Source organism: Diabrotica undecimpunctata, chromosome 9 (genome assembly GCF_040954645.1).
Source record: "Diabrotica undecimpunctata isolate CICGRU chromosome 9, icDiaUnde3, whole genome shotgun sequence".
Taxonomy (NCBI): Eukaryota; Metazoa; Arthropoda; class Insecta; order Coleoptera; family Chrysomelidae; genus Diabrotica; species Diabrotica undecimpunctata.
The window spans coordinates 134,231,321-134,255,707 of NC_092811.1; the positions used below are offsets into that span (position 1 = coordinate 134,231,321).

Genomic DNA, 24,387 nt, shown 5'->3' on the forward strand with positions numbered 1-24,387 from the left:
GAAAATACTATGTAGATCTTACCTAATGAATACTGAAAAGTCTTTATCTTCATCGGATTCTTGTGAAGCAGCTTTACTGATTTTATTCGGCGTAGATTGCGGAACCACTGGCGGTTCTTGCAACGCCAAAAACGCATCGAACCCATCGTCTTGCCCAAATCCAACTGACGTATCATTCGTATTTACGAACTCGTTACCCCAAGCACCTCCAAACGCCGAATCGTCAGCTTTGGCCGAATCGAATTTTTTAGCAAAATCGTCATCAAAATCGTCCCTCTTATCACCAAATGCGTTTGCTGGTTTATCGGTAGCACCAAATGGATCTGCACTTACATTTGCCGGACTATAAGCATCTCCAATTGCGTGGCTGGACCCAAAGGCATTAGAATTGGTGTTGGTCGTACCAAAACCATCTGTAGTTGTAGTGGTAGTACCAAAGATATTATTTGTAGACCCAAAAGAATCTTCCGTTGTATTAGCTGTTCCAAATGCATTTGAATTTTGATTGATTGCACCAAAAGTATCTGACGTGGTAGTCGTAGTACCAAAAATATTGTTTGCAGTGCCAAAAGAATCTGTAGCTGTATTAGAACCACCGAAAATGTCTACACCAGAACTATTTATTGCATCAAATGCACCTGTTACGTTTTCGTTAGTTGCTGTTGTAACACCAAACATGTTTATATCGTTTGCTTTACCGAAGGAGTCAGGACTTGTGTACGTGTTACCGAAATCTGTAGCAGTTGTATTTGGTAATTGTGTACCGAAAATATTTGCTTCTGTGTGAGTTGGTTCTTTAGTGACTGAAGTGTCAGAAAATCCAAAATTCATGTCACCAAATTGCGTCGAATTGATTTGTTGATCGGTGACACCAAATATATCATCCTGTAGACCACTGTTATCTGTAGAAAAGTTTGTATTATTAATATTTTCATTAATTTCCATTGTGTTTTGCTCTACATTATGACTTTCTTCATACTTAATTTCATCTACTTTTTGACCGTTTAAATCTTCTGAAGGAGCAAAAGGATTTAGAGTGAAACTAGATATAGAACCTTTACTTTGGCTATCACTTAAATCCATTTGCAGGTCGTCTTGATTCTGTTCATTTGGCGTTAAATTGTCTTTGGCATCCGGTGTCTGATTTATGGGCGAGAACACTTTGTTGCCTTCAGTTTCAGTTGAAGGTGTGGTCATGTCTGACTGAGGAGGTATTTCGGTTTCCATCAAATCAGAAAGCAAATCCTTTACTGGTTCTTGCTTGGGAGTATTATATAAATTTAAGATATCATCTTTGGTAACTTCTTTTTTTCTTGGTGGTTCTTCAACGCCAAACATATCAATGTCTTCTATATTTTGAACAATAGGTTCTTCTTTCTTTTGGATTAGTGGAGCAGGTAATGGAGGTTTTGGCGGTCTTACTGGCGGACATGGGCGTGGAGGAGGAGGCTTGACTGGATTTTGAACTGGTGGTTCGTTATGTATAAGAGGTTTATTTTGAATTAGTGGTTCATTTTGGATGAATGGTTGATTCTGGATAAAGTGCTCTTGACCAAAACCTACAGCAGGATTTTGATTTATGTCACAGGTATTATCGTCGTTCAAAGAAAACAAATCCGTCGTGTGAGATTGTGTATTATCCTGATGAGGTTGAATATTTTCTGGAGGTTTGTCGTTTACGTCCAAAAGATCTCTTACAGTAGGCTCTGGAGTTGGACTGGGGGAATGTAAATCCCTCATATTTACAGGACTGGGTGATCTAGTAGGTGGGATTTTACCCAGTAAAGAGGAACTGGTAGCATCCATTGCACCCATCACGGACATAAGCAAATCCTGGGTCTCTTTAGATGGAGGTGGTCGAGGAGGCGGCGGCCTAGGCGGGCCATTAGCATTAGCTTGTAGCGAATACTTCAAATCCAAGTCTGAAGGTTTTTTTGGCGTTTCGGGTGGTGCTGTTACTACAGATTCCGTAATAATCGATTCTGCTGCAGAAAACGGTGTCGTATTTGAAAATTGTTGCACAACTGGAATCTCAGCTTCAGCTGGTTCCAACTCCATTGGATCAAAGCTAAATGGATTAGTTGTGGAGATAGTAGTAGCCGTTTGGGACATAAATGGGTTATCATTTGCGAATCCCATGCTGTCGCCACCTTGATCGTCCAATAAAAACGGATTGGATCCTGAGCTTGGAGACACGTAAGGCTCCTCGTTAAAGAGGAACGGGTTAGCAGCCATTGTGAATGAATTCTGATTCTAGCACTTTCAATTCAGCTCGTCCAGGTTGTATGTCCAAAGCACAACTGGTGTCGAAAGGATCGTAGGTTTCGTCAAATGTATCGAATACTACAGTTGAAGAAACTTCTGCAGACGGCGATAGAGGCTTTTCTATTACTTCGTCGGCATCGTGGATCAATAAGTCTCTCTTTACGACGGTACTGGAACTGGTAACTGACGGTATCAATTCACTTTCCAAAAGCTTTAGCTCAACTCTTCCTGGTAGGATATTTGACGCAATAGATGTATCAAAAGGATCACAATAAGATAGTTCTTCTGTCTGTTCTATTGATGCACCAGGTGTTAAAACTTTTACTGCTATATTATTGTCAATTGCCAGGAGATCTATATCGATAGATTCAGTGGTACTTGGTGGTTTCGGTTTGGAGATTTCCTTTATAGTCTTTACAACTTTGTCGACTTTAGACTGTGCTTCGTCTCTTGGATTAAAATTATTATCATTTATACTCAATTTCTTTTCTAAATTTGGATCAAATAGCTCGTTTTCGATTAATCGCAGCTCGATTTTTCCTGGCGTCACGTTAGACGCAAAAGAAGTGTCAAAAGGATCTTCAGAAATTGGCACTTCAGGTATCGATACTTTTCGTGTATAAAACGGTGTCAGAGGTTTTATTATTTTTGACTCGGTATTAAGAGTATTTAGATCTGGTGACGGCAGATCAAAAGATACAGTCTTTGAACCTGTTATATTCAGCACATCTGGTCGGGAGACGGTTCTCGAACGCGGTTGTTCGTCAGCTCTTGGATCAAACTCGTCGTCACTCTCATTATCTAGTACTTTAATCTCTGTTACAGGTTTAAATGCGGTTTTTGATATTGAAACGCTATTGGCGAGATCGCTGTGGCTTCCTCCAAGTAGATCGCGGTCCTCTGGTTTAATTAGGTTTAAACCACTTTCTGAAAAAAAAAGGAAGTTAAAATTTTATTATTATCTTTTAATTATTGTGTGTTTGGATTTATTATGTCAATGACAAACATAAATAGGTAGGTCTAGATTAAGCAATTTTTACAGTTGTGTTGTTTTACATAATATGTGTCTAAAGGGGATAAATATCATCTATATAAGGACAGTAGGAAGACAAGTTACACTGTTTGTCCGATAGGGTACCTACACCACCTTGGAAAGAAATCTGAACTACCAACATCTGACATTTCAATCATATTCTGTTCTTGAAACGTCACGTTTAATTAATAATACTAATAATATTAATTACATATTAATATAATTAATAATACGATTTTTTTTTACAAAATTGCCAAAAATATTGTTGTAATTTTGAAATAAGATTTAATAAACCAAACTTTATGTTTGTAAATATTGTTGATTATTCCGGGTGAGACAAATAATTCTGGTATTGGTGTGTATATTTGGTGCGAGAACATAATATTTGAGGCAGAATCGACCATTTTAATTTTTTTAATAATTAAGACTTTTTTAAGAGTTTTAGATTAGAATTTTTAGAATTAGTAAACCGACAGTGATCTATATTATGGGAATATATTATAAATATTTATTAATAAAAGATTATAAAAGTTGGTATTCTACCTTTTATTCTTCAATTTTTTTAACTTTTTCTTTATCAGGAGATATTGGTTTTATTGATTAAATAATAGCAGTATCTATAGGGTTCTAAAATGAAAAATATATAGGTATAAATAATTGTATATTCTTGATAAGAAGTTTAAATGAAAATGATAGAAGTGAGTTGACACTTTTGTAGCCATTTTTAAGTGCGAACTTAGTGATCGATAAAAAATATAATAGAAAACTCAAGCTTTCCCAACAAGTGAATTGCTAAACTAGAATTACGCACGTTTTTGTGCGTAGATCGATTTCATAAGACGATTTTACGCAAAAGCTCAGCAATTCTCCAAAAGTGACTTATTTGTTGTTGAATTTACCTGGAACTCTAGACTTAGGGTCTGCAAAGTCCTTTCCATTTGTTGAGCTAGTTTTTAAAGTAACAGCAGTGGTAACGTCTTCCCTGTTAAAATCTGGTACAACTCTATCAGCAAAAGTTGTGTCGAAGGGATCGTCTGCAAGAACTTCTTCGTCTTCTTCTTTTATTTCACTAAAATGTATAAAACAATTAAATCTTTGAAAATTTTAAAGACAAAATTAATAGACCAGTAAAGTGTTATAATGAGCACTATAACGTTTGAAAGGTAGAAGGTCGAAGAGCAAGATGGACAGAACAATTGAAAGCTCTGGTGGCAAAATCCCTACATGATCGGTACAGGATCGCAGCCAATGACAGCAAGCTAATAATATTAATGTCACAACGACCTAACAGGGGCTTAAGGAATGAGGAGGACGACGATTACATTTGAAGCCTTTTGGTGACTTTTGTAACATAACATAACATAACATAACAAGTATAAAAGCTTTTTCTTTATATCAAAAGTATTACGTAGAAAAATCGATAAAATTTTCAAATTAAACGGAATAATATCATATTTACTCCATACCAGAAACTTTTCTTTGTCTAATCTGTTAAAAAAATGTAATTTCAATCAAACAACACCGAGTTTATGCAACTATATATGTCAATTGTCAATAATCTTACATATACCAAACTAACAGAAGTGCTGAAAATCAACTCTAGAGATAGACTAAATCTAGCCTAATATCATTTAAATAGAAGTCATTATAATTATCTCTTATTCCCTGACACAATATTCAAATCAAGAGCAGCTGAGATTGAAAAACTCTCTGATTGTCTTAACAAAAGGGTAGGTATTAAATTAGTTTTATGATAATATAAACCTTAGAACTTACTCTCCAAATGCACCCCACTTGATATTTTGAGGAACGACTGATCCGGTATCTACTGGAAAACTCTGATTTGCTACAATTGGCCTGGATAAACTTTCAGCAGCTAATGCTTCAAATTCTAGGTCGTCTTCGTCGTCTAGCTTCGAGATAACATCAAATTCAGAGATAATATCCTTCTTATTGTCGATCTCTTGTTTGATTTGAGTATCTGCAACATTAACTGTAGCTACAGCCTGAGGAAAAGGTATTGGATTGTTCAAATCAATCGGCTCCTCTGGCAATGGAATAAAGTCATCGTCTAGAAGAGTTTTTTGAACTTCTTGAGGTTCTAGAATGTTTGTTTAAGATTATTTTTGGTAAGTATATTTGTTTATGTGATTAAAGTTACTATTTGTGTCGTACTCACCATCAGTAACAACTGCAGATACTGGAATACTTTCGTCAAAGCTTTGTAACAGCAAATCCTTTTCTTTGAGAATTTGCCTCTTATTTGGAGTTGGTCTTTTGGTGGCACAAGTCGGCAATTGCACACGTCCTGTTAAAACTTCAACAGCAGCTCCAAGCGGAACGAGTTTCTTGCCTTTCCTCTCAAATTCTGGTCCTAGAATTGCTTTCTCAGCTGCTGATGTGTCGAAGGGATCGTCACCGTCGTTTGGAAGAGTTGGTGACTCCGGAATGTATGCTAGCTTTAGGTCGGCAGCTTCTAGAGCCTCAATGTATGTCGTGTCGAATATGTTATCATCTTCGTCTTCTTCGGATTCTGATTCGGAGACTTCGACGATACCTGAAATAAAAGTACTTTTTTAGGAGTCTTGGAATTCTTTTAAAGATGATATTTTCTTACTTTAAAGGTAGGCATTACACAATTATAGATTATGTTATTAAAATTTTATTAGCATAGAAGCAAGATAGCAAAGAATTATTCAACTGCAAAAATAAAGGGAAAGTCACCGAAACTACTATTCTGTTGCCTCGGCAAACCGAAAGGCATTTCCTTTAATTACAATTAAGTCAAAACATCCACAAACCTGAACTTTGGTAGTCCAGGTACACCCTGGACTACCAAAGGTATCCGCATATCAGAATATAGTATATCCGCATATACTCTACATCAAGAAATTTACTACCAACGTCTTTGTCACTGAATATATCTCCAAGTAAAGAGGAACCTATCTGAAATTTATCAAAACAGCTAAAAAATGTACTATCAGAATCATCTGGAAAGGTCTAAAAATGTTGCAAAAGAAATTTGGTTCATAACAAACGATCTTAGAAATAAAACTAACACAGCTCAATCATTTTCTCTTCCTAACACTAAAAATCTAAATGAATACTTCGTTAATGTGAGTAAAAATACAACATCAACTATTTTGTCACAACAAGATCCTATTTCCTATCTCCCCAATTCCAAAAAGGTCTCGAATTTATTCTTTATAAGACCAGTTGATAAATCTGAACTAATTTAAACAATCAGTAGTATCAAGAAGGAATACTTGTGAATGGTGAAGCCATCAATAATTTGCGATATGCAGACGATACAGTACTCCTAGCTTCTAGTCAAGAAGATCTGCAAACACTACTTAATAGTGCCGTTGAGAGTTGTAGGGAGGCAGGTCTGGATCTGAACATACGGAAAACCAAAATACTTGTAATAAGTAAACAATAGCATATAAAACCGTCTATATATGTAAATAATACCAAACTTGAGCAAGTTGATAAAATCGTTTACCTTGGACAGCAATTAAATTGTAACGCAGAAAGTCACGGCGAAATTAGATCTAGGATAGAGCAGGCTAGAGCGGCTTTTAGAAGGATGTCCAAGGTGTTATGTAACAGAGACCTAAACAGAGGCCTTGAGGCTTTCGAAATGTGGTGCTATAGAAGAATTTTAAAAGTTTCCTGGGTGGAGAAGATTCGAAACTCCACAATACTAGAACGTCTCAGCAAGACTACTGAGATCATAAGAAGCATCAAGCAGAGAAAGCTGGAGTATTTCGGACATGTAATGAGAGGTCCTAAATATAGGTTGCTACAAAATATCATGCAAGGAAAAATAGCAGGCAAACGCAGTCCAGGACGAAGAAGAACATCATGGTTGAAGAACTTGCAATATTGGTATGGTGTTAATACAAGCATGCTATTTAGGATGGCAGTGAATAAAATTAAGATGGCTATGATGGTAACCAACGTTCTGAAAGGACATGGTACATAAAGAAGAAGAAGTAGTATCAAAATCAAATCTTCCTGTAGTACTGATGGACTATCCATAAAACTTTTCTTAAATCTCTCAAAAAATGTGTTAGAAATCCTGGTCTAACTAATTAACGATTCCTTTGAAAAAGGTATATTTCCAGAGTGCCTAAAGATAGCCATATTTATTCCCCTTAAGCACTAAGCAATAATCTTTACAGTGCCACTGTTTTTTGTGACTATGCCAAAGCTTTTGATTGTATAAATCACGACATTTTGATAAAAAAACTAAATTTCTACGGAATTCGAGGTATTTTTTTGAATTGGTTCCAATCTAACTTGAGAAATAGGAAATAACTAGTTAGAGCAAATGATACTAAGTATAGTCACAAAAGCGTTGTATGTGGAGTACCACAAGGTTCAGTATTGGATCCTCTACTTTTCTTAATCTTTATAAATGACATCACTAACTTAAAAATCGATAGAAAATTTTTTCTTTTTGCTGATGATTCCAGTATTACCTGGAGGAACTTTAATATTGCAACTCTTCATGCAACTATAACTTCTGATCTACTTAAAATAAAAGCCTTTTCCGACTCTAATTTACTCTCTTTTTTAACGTGGATAAGACAGTAGCATTATTCTATAAAGGAGCTGTTCAACCCTTGCTTCTTAATAACAGCCAGATCAGGATCGTTGATTCTGTAAAATTTCTTGGTATTTTTATAGACAGCAACCTTAAATGGTCCCTTCACATCGATTTGTTAAGTAAGAAACTAGCCTCAGCCTGCTGTGCAATAAGATCTGTTTCGAAGGAAATCAATTTAGCATCTTCCAAAATAACATATTTTTCTTTGTTCGAGTCTCATCTTCGATATGGTCTTTCTTTTTGGGGTTCTAGGACAGCTGCCCAATCTGATGTTATTTTTAAATTAAAAAAAAAGACCAATACGGTATCTTTTTGGCCTCAGTAGAATAACCCATTGTAGAAGCTACTTCAAAAATCACGGGATTTTAACCCTTCCCTCTTTATATATTTTAGAAACTGTTTGCTTAATTTGTAAACACCTACATGTTTTTCCAGCAAGATCTAATCATGAATACTCCACCATAAATTCAACCTTTGGCAAATCTTTGGCAAATGAAATCTATAATTTATTCCGCAAAAAAATTATACAACCATCTCCCTTTGCAACTTAAATCTATAACTTCTTTTCTTAAGTTCCGTAAATTGACAAAAGAATATCTATCTGAAAGACCATATTATTCAGTGGAAGAGTTTCCTAACAAAAAATAACTAAGAAATTACAGTACATACCGAAGATTTATGTAATTTTAGTAAATTTTAATTGTTATTGTTATTTTTTTGACTTCTATTCTATTCTATAGCAATGATTTTATTGTGTGATAAATGTATCTGTTTAGCGATAAAATTGATAAACCTCCACCACATCTCGAAAGCTTCGATGTTTTTTGTGGTCAACTGTTTTAGTGTCCAAGCCTCTACTCCATACAACAGGGTAGAAAAGACATAACACCGCAGCATTCGTATTCGTAACTTTATATTGATATCACGATTGCAAAAGAGTTTGCGCATTCTATTAAAGACTGATCTAGCGATTTCTATTCTACATCTAATCTCTTTTGTTTGATCAGTATCGTCTGTGATCCAAGCACCTATACAGGACACACGCTCAATCGTTGTATTGTCTATTACAAGATTAGCTCTGATGTTCTTTGATTTCGTGATTACCATAAATTTAGTTTTTTTCAAATTAATTTTCAATCCGTAACTGTTACTGTTACATACATTTTAATAGTGCAAGACAAAATTGGTGAAGGTCTCAAAATGGGCTGTTGTACCAAACAACAGATATGTTAAACTAATATTGTAGTATCATTATGTCACTTACCGTGGGGTTCAAGCATATTTGGGTAATCTACTCGGGTACTTATATTTTATTTTTACATCACATTATACGTTAGTAACTCAAAACAGTTTTAAAATACTCAAATTATAGCTCTTACCTAACTGTGACGGAGTGGGTGGCTCTAATTCTCTCTTAGCTTCTTCGGCTTTCTGTTCTTGTGCTAATTTTTCCTCTTCTACTTTCCTTACTTCACTCTCAGTGGGTTTTCTCTGAAAAAACGAAGTACTTTTGATACGATCTAAGTCGCCCTGTGTCTTTTTTAATATATCATCGACACCGGAAGTGAGAGCTAAGAATTTTTTCCACTCTTCGTTTTGTGCTGCAGGTTCTTCACTAGTACCTTGGTGTTCCTTGCGGTAGTTTTCTAATTCTTCTGGTTTGAATAGTTCCTCTTCCCCTTTTTTAGATTTTTTCCCTTTTTTCTTCTTTTTTAATCCCTTGGTTATTTTGTGCATTATCTACATCTACTGTCATTGAGACACCTGTAAAAGAAAACCAGTTTTTAGATTTAGCAACTGTATTTCGTACTAAAACTACTGAGGTATTGAAATTTTTTAAATAGACTAGTCTACTATTTTATATTTTAATTGTTATCTTCTATTATTTATGTTTGAGCTTCTAAATTTAAGAATTTTCAACTTACTTATACTTTCATTTGAAAATGCATGATAGTACATTTTTTATGACAGAAAATTACAACGCATCAGTGTTCATGTATAATCACCGAAACATATATTGTAAAATACTTTAAATGCAACGATTTGATACCTTCTCTGTTACAACCGACGCGATGCTTGTGCGAAGCGGTTTAGTTGGGAAGCAGTTCGTTAGTAGAGTGTAGAGTGTTGTTGGCTGAAACTTAATTACTTTGAATAGTGATATGGCGTCTCTGGAGTAACTTGGTCAAAAATATTGCGTACGATAACAATTAGTATACTTCATTCAATTTTAAGATAAACTAAACGCAAACAGTTTCAGACACATAATCTGTAGGTGTGTTATGTCATCACAGCTGGTCATTGGTTAGAAATTAAGTGTTAACCAGTGACAAACTGCGAGGACACGACACACTTTGTAACTGTTTCAAAAGATTTAAAAGAAAATCATTATAAATTTCGATTATTCTTTTTAAATAAAACTACTAACCCCATCTATCTGTCAAGTACCTGTAGCCGACTCAAGGATTCTTCTGTAATTCCCAAATATATCCGGTAGATGAGCCCATCCATCAACTTGTCCCTCACGCCCAAATTTAAAGAGCGCAAGAATAGCGTCTCCCTCTTTTCTCTTAAGAACTTCCAACCGTTAAGACGTGTTTCCGCCGTGGGTCTCATTTAGAGGTGAGTTAAGAAATCCTTTTCTTGTCCATATTTCAGATAGATATTTATTTTTAGACCCTTATTGGAGAGGCTATAATGCTGATATATTTCTAATACATGTCTTAAGATAATACTGGTATGGAGTTATTCCAGATCCTGGCCCAGTAGCGGTATCTTTTTATGGAATACCTAACCCCTCTTATCTAGGATGGTGGTGGATTGATATAGGATGGAGCCGAATCAATGGTTTCATTTGGTTGACTGATTAAATAAGAAAAGACACGGAGCAGATTCAGGTTGTACCAATGTTTATTATATCTTCTATCAATAAAACGAGAAATTATTATGAACTCAAAGAATGAAAATATAGTGAAGTGTTTTAATTTTATTTAAAGGTTTAATTTCTCTATTATTCCTAGTTGATAAATAACTATATTATTTTCAATGTAAACAAATTTCGAAATTTGGGGTTAATATATATATTCATTTACTTTATACCTAATTCTTAATTTAATACGTTACAAAGCTTTTTTGTTTATGGTAATGTAAACATGAAATGGTATTTTGGTATCCTTTTGGGATGACATAACTTTTAATGTTTTCTTTTTGTTCATTACTAAGAAATAATAAAGTATAGTTTTCTTGTAAACCTTCGATAAATCTTAATTTTTTTGCTCGTCCCCTTCGAGGATAAACCAGGGGTGGCGTCCAATAATAAATTATAATTTCCTATTATCTAATTGTGCTTGGATTTAAGATACGATATAGTTTCTATATGTTTATAAAAATCCCGCCCAACACGCTTCGACAACGAGCGATTCTGGCCTTGCATATATCATTGTAGTACGCAGTGCTACAACTTAATGATCAACAGAAGTAATACTCGTATATACCTAAAACAATTTACAAAATTCAAGAAAGTAGGCGAATTTACTCTTAAGACGAAACTTGGTATGATACCCATGATAGAGTCAGATAATTTGCCTGTTTTCATTGAGACATACAATTTATTACCAAAAAATTAAAGAAAATTAAACTATCTTACAAAAAATTTGACGAGATCCTTAAAATAAATAACCTGCTAAATCCTGACAATGCTCTAAAACCTACAAGGCAGATGGAACACGGCTTTTTAATATGTAGTCAGTTTTATTGGCTGTTCCGATGACATTCAAGGTTCAAGTCCAAAAGACTCAAATCCAACTGAGATTAAGATGGGGTTAAAAATGCTCTCTTCAAACATCAGTGAAATATCTAATCAAATTAATTAGTAATCTTACCAACAGATTATCTACTATACAAACAAAACAATTAGTATTGAAGAAAAATACATTTTATACCACAAAATGAAGATCAGGTACCCAAAATGAAGAACCAGAGCAAAAGTAAAAACTTACAGAAGATAAATATCATTATGTAGATATTAGCAACTTAACATCAATTTACACCTCTATACAAGTGGTTAACTTTATTATAGAGAAGCTAGGTATCAAGAAATATATTAGGTGTTATGCTCCTCTTTAAGATACCGAAGCAGCGAGTTCATCTTCATTCAAAATAGGAATAAAATCTAAAACCTAAAATGACTTATTTAATAAGAAAATTTGGCCACCTGGTGTAAAAATAAAATGATCTATAGAATCTTAATATTCCAAACCAACGCCTTCATTTGAGTCAAATATGAGTCTGAAGAATATCAGAAGCCCCGATAGCTTGGAAAATCCAATTACCATTTCAAGCAACAACAAAAATGAAGAAGAAAACACAAAAATACTCACAGACAAGCAGACCATCAAAATTTGCAAATCTAAGAGTCCATTCCATTCCCATATTAATTTCATTAAGAAAGATACTTTGGAACTAACGATAAATCTGGATCCTTTGGCCCCATCAAGGGGTAGATTAACCAATAACTCGAACAGTCGATATCTTCTAGCAAGATTAAGGGAACCGGATATCTTAAAAGCCATTAAGCTACATTTTGCTTTTCTACATGACCAACCTACTTCAGTATGATACGAATGATTTACCAACACGATCTTTTTGGCTTTCGAAGACTTCTCGCTAAGACTGAAGAGCTACGAAAAATCCTTCTAGAATTTAACGATGCCTGTCGAATTGGTTCAACTGAGGTGGAAGCCGATCTTGCTGTTTTTAGATCCTTTATCAATTAGAAAAGAATTATTCACCTACAAAAATCAAGGAAAAGTCACCGAAACTGCTATTCCTTTGCTTCTCCAAAACGAAATTTTTAAATAATATGACGTATTCTGTGGGACTAGAAACCTCAAATTATTATAGTGATGACAGAAACAGATGAATTATTTGTGTTTCTAGAGGAATTAGACTTTCCCTCGATAGTTGCGCTTTCCCCCTCACTGGCTTGAAGTCAATGAGCCTTTTCTTCTAAAAAATATACCACAATTGCTAGGTATGAAAATCCAAGTTTAGCTCATGGTGGTACCCTAATTTTTTCTAGAAATAATGATTTCTCTCCGGTAACAAAATATGACTTTCTGTTAACTAAAGCCTTCTTTGAGTAGATTTTAAATAACCCCAAAAAAATAAATCTAATGGGTTCAAATCAGGTGGTCTAGGAGGTCATTCGACTGGTCCTTTTCTTACTAACGACCGCTGTAATAAAGTTCTGTTTAATATGGCGATACACCATCTTGTTGAAACCGGAGTATGCGGTCTAAATTAGTGGGTATTTGAATATCAGAAAAATTGATCAAAAGCTGGATCAGATCAGGAATTAATGACATGATAAAACCAGATATATAATGCTTCTGTTAAATTTTTATCAAAAAAATATGGACCAATAATTATAGTTCTCACAATACCAGCCCATACGTTCGTTTTTTTGTGGTTTTTGCGTATGGGACACTTGCGTCCAGTGTGAATTTTCATCAGACCAATAACGGATGTTTTGCCAGTTAACATGACCGTTCAAATGAAATATTACCTCGTCCGAAAATAAAACGATATCAATGAAATTGTTAGGTTGGCTCATCATTTACTTGCAGTATTCAGTTCTTCGATCAAAGTCGTCTTCAGCCAATATAACATACATACTTTATAAGGATGGTATTTTACCTTTTTTAAAACATTTGATACTGAAGACTTTCCAACACCAAAATCCCTAGATAATTCTCGCACTGTACAGTGTGGATTTTCTACTTTTGTTGAATATTTTCATTCATTTTTGGTCTACCTTGCTTTGCTGCATCCCTCACATGGCCTAATTGTTTTTATTTTCGATCTATTCTGCTTACCGTGAAATAGGTTTACAATCGGCGTGCCTTCCATGAAAAAATTGGCATACTTCTTAAGTCCGCATATTATCGCCAATACCAAGGTAGTATAAAACCTTTTATAATTTCTGTTGTTATCCTATCTACTCCATGAACTTTTCCATACTTCAACGTTTTTATTGCTTCTTCTAGTTCTTCCTCGTTTTTTGAGTTTTCTTTATTATCTTCCAATATATTATTTTTTTTTTTCGTTAATTTAGTCTTGGTTTATATCCGTTAGCAGTTTTTCGAAGTGTTGTTTCCATCTTTTAACTATTTCTTTTGTTTCTGTAAAGGTGTAAGGGTAAGGTCAAGTGGCAACGATTTTGCACATTTAAAAAGGTTATACATTTCAAAGTAGGTTTTAGAAGCAGCCAGTGTCCCACAAGGTTTATACTTCAGCACTCGATTCTCTTGTATTTTAAATTCACAATCTATATTCACAGGATTATTCAAAAAATGAAGTGCTGGATCCCAGTCATATATTATAGATGAGTCATGTTTGCGACAGAAAGGAGAAGGAGTTTGTCTGCACTGTACGATTTTTTCTAGGCGGACTTTGGGTTCAACGACATCTTTAGCTCTTTTTAAGGCCTGTCTTATAACCAAAAATTTGAGTCACACTGACTATAGGAGTCCACGAACAGGATAAATATGTGTCACTTCGACTCTGTATAGTTTTGATATCCAAGAACAAAACCGTAACAAAGTCTGATTTTTATTTTGGCCTCCAGCTGCATCTGATAGAAGAATAATATGCTTGATATTAGGATAATCTTCTAATCTATTGTGAATATAAAGATGAATGAAGCAACACTACTTGCTTCCTTTTTACATTGAGATTCTATGAAGGAATATACATATGATGATATATCATTATGCACGTGTATAGCGAACACGTACATACATTAAAGTCTTTTATAGAACTGTTTTGTTATGCTGAGCTTTGGCAACGGTAGATTTTGTGCGTAATCAAATTTCTGGACAAGAATGCCACTATCATCTGTTGCCTTTCTCAAGTAATCATTTTTTTAGCTTGGAATATGACTTGAGTCCTTTTATGAAGATTGTAACCAACACGGCATTCATAATTCCGGTTCATTTTTAGTTTGATTTTACACTCACGACAATAATCACATGTCTTCGGTTTTTTGAACGTAAAATTAGTTACTCTGAAAAACTTAAATAGGTCTTATATTTCATGGTAAGATTATTCCCAGTGGTGTCTTTAAACAACTTTGGAAACTGATCAAAAATGTTCTTAATCGTTAGGTATGGGTTGTCAAAGTACAATCTGTTCGTTTTTGCAGGTGTGTAATGATTTGATTTATTTGGATTAGATTTTAAATATTCTAAAGCCATAGAATAAACATCATGTGAAATTTTTCTTTGGTTTCCGTGTTTTCCACGTTTTTCATCAAGTGTAGTTTTTTTAACAATTTTTTTCTGTAATATTCTTACACTCTTAATATTTCCTTTTCAACATAGCTCTGGAAAAGGCGGTCAGGGATGCTCAAATAGACAACAGAGGAAACATTTTTAATAAATCATCCCAAATTTTGGCATATGCAGATGATGTTGACCTAGTTGCCCTCACAACACGCAAGCTAGAAGAAATGTATACCACCTTGTCAAACGCCTCAAAAAATATGGGCCTGCAAGTAAATGAATAATAGAGCCAGAAATATCGGCCACCAATTCACGGTTGATAACTCTACCTTTGAAGTGGTTGACAAATTCACATACTTAGGCTCCCTGATCGCCAAGGAGAACGTCATGACGGAAGAAATCAAGCGAAGAATAATCCTAGCAAACAATTGCTATTTTGGACTGAGTAGACATATAAGAAGCAGAAACTTACGCCAAAAAACAAAAATAACCATATACAAAACCCTTATACAACCATTGTTGACATATGGGTCGGAGACATGGACCATTTCCAAGGCAGATGAAAACCTCCTGCTTATATTTAAACGAAGGATCCTGAGAAGAATATTCGATGGCATCTGTGAAAGTGGTGTTTGGAGAAGGAGGCACAACTATGAGATATATCACAGATATAAACATATATTTGGTGGTAAAAACGTAGTATCCCTTATAAAAATAGGAAGACTAAGATAAGCAGGACATCTGGTAAGATCACAGCAGAACAACCCTCCTAGAAGAATCCTTATGTCACAACCTATGGGAAGTAGAAGTAGATATAGGCGAAAACTCAGATGGAGGGATGGTGTAGATAAGGATGGTAGAAAAATAGGCAGAGGAAACTGGCAACAGTTGGCAATGGATAGAACTGACTGGCGTGACTGACTGACTTGGGAAGATCGAGGCTCTTTTATAGGGCTGTAGGACCAATGATGATAAATACTCTTACATGCTTCACTCCTACTTGATATAAGCCAACAAAAAACAAACGGCACACGGGCATATCACAACCAAGCTTTTATTTCCAGTGATACTGTCTGCAAATTTTGGAAGTTTCTATCTTTCTATACCTTTCTGGAGGCTCTCCATTTCCATACAACCTGTTAGAAGAGTGCCTTGTTCTTTTGAACCATTATCATAAAAAGAGTCAAATAAACACTTTTGATCTTGCGAAGGTTTTTTTGCAAAACATTTTTCTACATAACACTTACAGACAACAGAAAATACCTTACTCTATACAGTTTTTCCCGTAAATTTTGACACATAATCCTGTTCACTCTGTCTCTTAGATTTTGTCACGTTTTCTTTCCAATGGTCTTTCTGAACAATTTTCTTTTTGGCACATTTTGACACCGCGTTATCTAAAATAGCTTTACGACTAGCCATTGCTTTAAAATATACTTAAACTAACAGTTTAAAATATAACATAACCTCAATCATATTGTCAGAAATTCACCAAAACAGAGTTGATTTAGAGGCACAAATCTTTCTCATCTGTGCCAACACTTCACTAAAAAAAGTGTTGTATCAACGTAAAAAACCGTAATTTCGTAGAAAAATTGGTAGACTGACAAATAACAACATAAAGAGTTCAATTATGTGTTCTCCGGACGAAGGGCTCCTAGGCCCTTATTCTAGCCACCGCCTCAATTTCAATTTTGCAATAACTATTAAGTGAAACCTCTTGAAATTTTAAAAGCTGAATATTTGTGATATATTCCTTATTCTCTCGAAAAATTTAAGTTTTTTGTGCATTTTTAGAAAAGGTATTAATAATTTTCAAAAAATTGACTTTTGAAAAAATATTTGCAATAATTAAGCAATAAATTAACAAAAAGAACTTTAAAACCCTCATTTTAAAGGATTTTCTATGCTTTTTCAGTAAAATTGGGCCACTTTTCCATAAAATTTGATAATAAAACAATAATCTTTTGCATATTTTGTTTATTAAATATTTTTATCACCAAATTTATTAAAAACAATTGTTAGATACCTTTATCAAAGAGTGTCATGGGAAAATCGTTAGTTTCCTGGTTTGTATACAGTGTGTAAAAGCCAAATGGAATAAATTCATTATTTAGGTTACTGTACATATTTATAAAAAATCCCGAAACATGTCAAATTTAAATTATAACTTGACATTCTTTAACCTGAAAATGCAACCCCCACCTTCAACCCCCTTAGAATGACAGGTACAACCCCCAATTTTTAAAATAGGAAGTATAGGCTTGTGATATATCGTTTGAAAGGTCTTTTCATTCTCCATTCAAAAATGTTGCTTTCAAGTTTATTAAGATTAATTAGGAAAAACTAAATTAAAATCATGTGGTTATCGAAATTCGCTAAAATATACTCAAAACTTATTTCCCGTTTAGGTCTTGATAATGAGAAAGTGAACAAAAACCATAGCAATGTGGTTTTTAGATGGTAACCATTAAAAAACTTTAAAAAATTTCCGTGGCAACATTATTTTAACACGCATTAGTAAATTGTTTTATTTAAGTTGTCAGTATTTTAATTTGAGTAAAAAGTTCATTCAATTCAATTCTGAAAAATGGTTAGATTAACGGAAATGCATAAAATAACAGTTTTACAAATGATTGGTTACGGAGATAACACCCGAACACAACAAGAAGTAACTCGCCTATTTCATGAGAAATTTCCTAATTTACCGCCTATATCCCAAGGAACAATAAGTAAAATAAAGAAGCAGTTTCGCGAGTTTGGTCATGTAAGGCAGATAAAAAAAGCAGCTGCCAATGCACTGAGTGATGAACTCAAATTAGATGTGTTGCTTCAGTTTCAGGAAAATCCACATACATCGAGTAGACAGGCATCCACTACATTCAATGCTAGCCATACATCGATAGTAAACATATTAAAAGAAAATAAATTGCATCCCTATAAAATGATACCTACTCAGGAGCTCATGGAAGACGATTTTGATAGGAGAACTTTTTTTTGTGAGCAAATGATGGACATGTTGGATAACAATATTATCCAATTAGAAGACGTTATGTTTTCTGATGAGTGTACTTTTTCACTTAACGGTCATGCTAATCGGCAAAATTGCCGCTACTGGGCCATGGAAAATCCTCACTGGATGAGAGAAGAACACACTCAATACCCTCAAAAGGTTAATGTTTGGGCAGGGATTGTAGGAAAGAATATCATTGGTCCCTTTTTCATTGAGGGCAACTTGAATGGCAACAATTATTTGGCACTACTTCAAAATGATGTCATTCCAACGTTGGCAAATTTATATCCTGATCCAGGAAACCCTCAAGTTCCAGCGAATACGATATGGTTTCAGCAGAATGAAGCACCACCACATTACCAACTTAATGTCCGGCAGTACCACGATACAATATTTCCCAATCGGTGGATAGGGAGGCGAGGATCGATTAAATGGCCAGCGCGATCACCTGATCTTACATTATTAGATTTCTTTTTATGGGGATATGTGAAGAGCCATGTGTACAAAACTAAACCTTCTGATTTAAATGACTTAAAAGAACGAATAACGCTTGCGATTAGGTCGATCACGCCTGTTATGTTAAATAATGTTAGAAGACAGTTTTATTTGAGATTAGGATGTTTCCAAGACGTTCGCGGTGAACATTTTGAATATCTACTTCATTAACATTCATAGTTATTTTTCGTGTTCTACATTTTATTACGTTTTGCATTACATTTTAGTTTTTGATTGTATTGTAGCGCATTTCGGTAACCACATGATTTTAATTTATTTTATCTTAGATAATCTTAATAAACTTGAAAGCGACAACATTTTTGAATGGAGAATGAAAAGACCTTTCAAACGATATATCACAAGCCTATTTTAAAAATTGGGGGTTGTACCTGTCATTCTAAGGGGGTTGAAGGTGGGGGTTGCATTTTCACGTTAAAGAATGTCAAGTTATAATTTAAATTTGACGTGTTTCGGGATTTTTTATAAATATGTACAGTAACCTAAATAATGAATTTATTCCATTTGGCTTTTACACACTGTATGTAAAACTTATACATATTTTATTTCTCGTAATCCCTACAGTCTCGACATTTATGACATGACTCCATTAACTTTATCAAATAGATTATAAGAGACTTAGTATTTAGACTACTATAAAATTAAGGTCTACATCCAATTGCTATTGTAAATAACAACCTTCTGCTTGAATAAAAATGTCAAATTTTATGTTTAAGGACATTACTTTCTGATAAAAAACCTACTTAATCATAAAATCTCGTCGCTTATCATGCCTACAACATTCTACAATCTACATCCTCGTTTTCGCGTACATATCTTTCCGATCTTCGCTATCGCAAGCATCTATTTTTACACCTAAACGATCTACGACATTCTGCTTACCTCAACAAAAACAACACAATATTAATAGACAACTTTACAGAAGTATATTAGTACAGCCACCCACGATTTTCCCCATTATCGAGCCCACGACACTTGCACTCACAACATCTTTGAAATGAACCTGTTTGGCGAACCCTCCACCGCGACGGCGTTGAACTAGACGTCCCGGCGCCGAAAGACCCCGAAATTGTATTGATTTTCGTGATAACAGCCGGATAACATGGCCGAAGAAATATTTAGATTTGGTAATATTTTGCGATAGGAAATCGACACGGCGTGAAATGACAAAATATCGTAAATGCATTGATTTTAAATAAACAGTAGAATAAACGTTATATAAAATGTATTTTCTGTATTAAAAATAATTCATTTTATTAGAGGATGACATAATTTTGCAATAATATTGGTTCTTGTATTTATTAGACTGAATATATAAGTAGAAAATGAGTATTAAACAATTATTTTTACGATGATTTTCAATTAAACAAACTTTTATTCCAGCGTCAGAATTTCCTGACTATTTTTAAAAAAATATATACTTCTTTTAGTGCTTTTTCTATGATTTATAAGTTATTTATAAATAAAATTGTTAACAATACAATGATAGTTGCTTTTAACAAAAGCTAGTGTGATATCTACACAAATATTTTTTAGGAAATTACGAAAAAATCGTCAGTAAGGCAAATCATCTTGAAATATATGTATCATGTATTGAAAATGTACTTACTTTAAAGGTCCCATACCCGTTTTAGATACTCAAACACTGGCACTGCAGATTTATATAATTTTTTGTTAGATTCTTTACGAAAAAATCGCTCACGTCTAGTTATAAGGGCCTTGTCGGGTACGAACGTCTACATTATCGATTGTGCGCAATACACCTTCGTCCTAATTTTTTAACTTGAGATTTACTTTGACTGGATAAATTTCCATTGTGATTATTTTTAAAGTTCAAAGATATTTGTATCACACCATGTAAAAAACGTTTGTTCTAGATCTCGAAATATATGTGAGAATGAACCGCAAATTGTGAAAAAAACATTTTATTATTTTTATCGATACTTTTCAGTTGGATTGCTAGGACAGTTTTATATATAGGGATAACTTCTTCTTAGACTGCTGTCTCCCTACGGAGGTTGGCAATTATAATGGATACTTTTATTTTTGAACATGCGGCTCCAAAAAAACAAATCCAGAAAGAATCATAGCAAAAATCAAAGCGAAACACGAACTAATCATCATCATCATCATTCTGGCTTTACAACTCTACGTGAGTCCCTAGCCTTCTCAAGAATTACTCTCCAGTCGTCCCTATCCATCGCCTTTCTTCACCAAGCACGTATTCTCATATTTCTCATGTCTTCATCGATGTTATAAAGGAACCTTGTTCTGGGTCTTCCTCTTCTTCTCTAAGCAATGGGTCTATCAAGAAGCGTTTTTCTAGTTGGGTCATTTTGTTCCATCCACATTACATACTCTATCCACCTCAGACGTCCTATCCTCCTACGATATCTGATTCCTGGTATATTCTATAAAGTTCTAAGTTGTATCGTCTTCTCTACACTATATTGTCATTCAATGCTCCATAGATTCGCCTTAGTACTTTGTAACGATGTGCTGAACGTTCAACAGTTCGAACCGTGGGTATATGGATAATTACGCATCCATTTCCACGACGAGACGACGAGGTGGGGTTCGGAACGGCTATTTAAGGCGAGCGACTGGCGGAATTAAATAAGTCTGGTGGCTAACGCTCTAGGCTAACTGGCTCGCTAGTGTATTGAATCTGCGAGAAAACCCGGACAGAGAGACTTCCTTAGTGAGGATTATACTCTGTCCTTAATCAAGCAGAACCCGTGGGTATCGTGCATTGAACGTTACCGTCAACTCTTACTTAGAGTATAGCGTGGATCTGCACAACCGAATATTTCGATAGCGAGTGCGTTTGGCGCTTCCGCTGAATTGAGGTGGAAGCGAGTATAAGTCTCCGTGCGATTTAATTCGCGTATTCCATTTTTGTGTTAGTAATAATTTTTTTTTACAGGCGTCCGCCGGGGAATTCACTCTCGCGGGTTCCAGACGGGGACATAGAATACATTTTATTTTTATTTTTGTATATACGTGGAAACTAATAAATTTATTTTTATATTTATGATTTGTATATATATATTTATGATTTGTGACATACGTATTACTTTTTCCAGAGCCAGATTGAACAGTATACAGGAGAGAGGGTCTCCCTGGCGCAGCCCGTTATTTGTTTTATAAGGTTCAAAGAGTTCCCCTTGATTCAACTCGTACTCTACATTCAACTTTTTCAAGAGTTAGTTTTGTTAAATTCATCAACTGATTTGGTATCCCTAGCCCATTCATTGCTTTGAACATTTCTCTTCTATTCACAGAGTCGTAGGCTGCTTTGTAATCTATAAATATGTGATGAGTATCTATGCTATAATATTCCAGTGTTTTTTCTAAAATTTGTTTCAGGGTTGCAATCTAATGAATTCTCGATTTACCACCTCTGAAACCAGCCTGGTATTTTCCTACTATCCGTTCTGCATATCGTGACATACGGTGACATAGTACTGTGGAAAATATTTTATACGCTCCATTTAGAAGCGTAATTCCTTTGTAATTAGAGTATTCAAAGATATCTCTTTTTATTTCTTCCTACCAATTCCTCTTTTTCCGTCGATCTTTCCGTTGAGTATCAACTGCATTATCCTGTATCTGCTTCCTCTCATTATATGCCCCAGATATTCGAGTTTTCTCTTTTTTATCATCTTTATTAAGTCGCCTTCACCTTGACCTACTCTGTTCAAGACTTCTCTGTTTGAAATGTGTAAGAACCCATGATATTCTGAGCATTCTACGATATAACCACATCTCGAAGGCTTCTAATTTGTTCATCATGTTAACCCTCATAATCCAGGTTTCACATCCATACAGTAATACAGGATACACCTAAAATTTTAGGAATTTAATTCTCAGCTGTAAGTTCAGCTGAGAATTGCTCAAAATAGATCTAAGTTTCATAAATGCCCCTCTTGCAATTTCTATACGAGTTTTAATTTCTTCATCCGGATTTAGTGTCTCGTTTATCCAACATCATAGGTATTTAAAATGGTTAACTTTTGTTATCGGTTCATTATTGACAATTAGTTGTATAGCGCTGAGGTCTTGTTTACTAACCACCAGTAACTTTGTCTTTGTTGTATTTATGCTTAGTCCGTTATTAGAGCATTCTCTAGTGACTCGATCTACAAGGAATTGAAGATCCGCGATACTTTCAGCCATGATCGTGGTGTCATCTGTATATCTGATGTTGTTAATAGTTTCTCCCCCGATTCGAACTCGACATTACCCTTCCAAGGCTTCGTTAAAAATTATTTGCGAGTAAACGTTAAACAAAGTTGGGGACAACACACAACCCTGTCTAACACCTCGTTGAATACAAATTTTTGTCTGTTTCTTTGCCGTCTACCACAATACAAGCTTCTTGATTCCAATATAGATGTTGTAAAAGTCTCAGATCTTTATCATCTATTCCAATAATTTCTAGATATTTGAACAGCCTACCATGTTGAACCCTATCAAACGCCTTCTCAAAATCTATAAAACAGACGTAAATTGGTTTCTGTACTTCCCCATGATCGTTGAAGTAGTGTTAACATTGAGAACAAAGCTTCCCTTGTTCCCAATCCTTCTCTGAAACCGAATTGTTTATTTCCCATTGTGTCTTCACATTTCTGCTTGATTCTATTAAGAATTATCCTAAGAAGTAGCTTGAGAGAGTGACTCATGAGACTAATTAGTCTAAAGTCTTTACATGATGATGTATTAGGTTTTTTTGGAAGTGGGATAAATGTAGACTCCAACCATATTCGTGGCAGTGTTCCAGTTTCGTATATGTGGTTATAAATGTCTGTTAGTTCTGAGAGATTGTCGTCGTCTAGAAGTTTGAGCCAGTCTGATGGTACTTGGCCAGGGCCTGGAGATTTCCTATTTTTGTTTTGTTTGATGGCTTTCTCTACTTCTGCTTTTAAAATACTAGGATCAGTATTCGTATACTTTGTGGTGTTAAGTGGTGGCCTCGTATCCAGGAAGAGCTTTTTTATGTAGTTGGTCCATTCTTCCTTTTTTTTTCGTTTAAGTCGAAAATAATTTTACCTTTGGAATTTCTCATAAAGTGAGGAGTTCTTTTTCTCTAAGTGTAGGTAATTTCTTTAAGTTTTTTTGTATATATTAAACTTGTCATGTTTTCTTTGTAGTTCTTCCATCTCACGACATCTCTGTTCCATCCAGACCTCTTTTGCTCGCTTAACCTTGTATCTTATTTGTCGATATATTTCTCTATATCGAGTCTCATTTTTATTTTTACAATTTCTTCTTTGCTGAATAAGGTCTAGTATGTTATCGGTCATCCAATCCTTTTTCTTTACTGGCTCTTTTTTTGATTTTAAAATTTCGTCTGCTATGGTAACCATGGCGGAATTTATTATATATTTTCTTGTTCAGATCTTCCTAGCTGTTTTTAAATTCATGATTTATCTTATTTCCGAACTCATCTGCTATTTCGGCATTCCAATCATTGGGGAGGGATTTCTGTGTCCATATTTCTTTTATAAGCTGCCATAATGCATCCCCTTACCTTATCTCTTTCGTCTTCCAGACTTTCCTCTTCTTCTTCTTCTATATTAAGTGCCTGGTTAAAGGATTCCACCCAACTATTCAACACATCTTTCCTTGTTGTTAATAGGTCGCCATTCTGAGTTCTGCATTGTCT

At 34.7% G+C, this 24,387-nt stretch overlaps 2 protein-coding genes across 4 annotated transcripts in view; both read right to left on the reverse strand.

Annotated features, from left to right (window-relative positions):
- stnB (stoned B) overlaps window positions 1-2,235 on the reverse strand; it is a 29,388-nt gene extending 27,153 nt beyond the window's left edge. For both annotated transcript variants that reach the window (XM_072545381.1, XM_072545380.1), the window contains exon 1: window positions 23-2,235. In XM_072545381.1, the coding sequence (XP_072401482.1) occupies window positions 23-2,235 (2,213 nt within the window). The remainder of the gene's footprint in view (window positions 1-22) is intronic.
- On the reverse strand, window positions 2,225-20,445 carry stnA (stoned A). 2 transcript variants are annotated; one of them, XM_072545382.1, is made up of 6 exons: window positions 20,329-20,445; window positions 9,290-9,674; window positions 5,478-5,855; window positions 5,075-5,399; window positions 4,198-4,367; window positions 2,225-3,192 (listed from the first exon to the last, which is right to left on the reverse strand). In XM_072545382.1, the coding sequence occupies exons 2-6, from the start codon at window positions 9,645-9,647 to the stop codon at window positions 2,225-2,227; spliced, it is 2,199 nt and encodes a 732-aa protein (XP_072401483.1). In that variant the 5' UTR covers window positions 9,648-9,674; window positions 20,329-20,445. The 2 variants fall into 2 exon arrangements, with proteins under 2 accessions (XP_072401483.1, XP_072401484.1); XM_072545383.1 differs by lacking the exon at window positions 20,329-20,445 and adding an exon at window positions 19,602-19,760.
- Window positions 20,446-24,387: the final 3,942 nt, after the last annotated feature.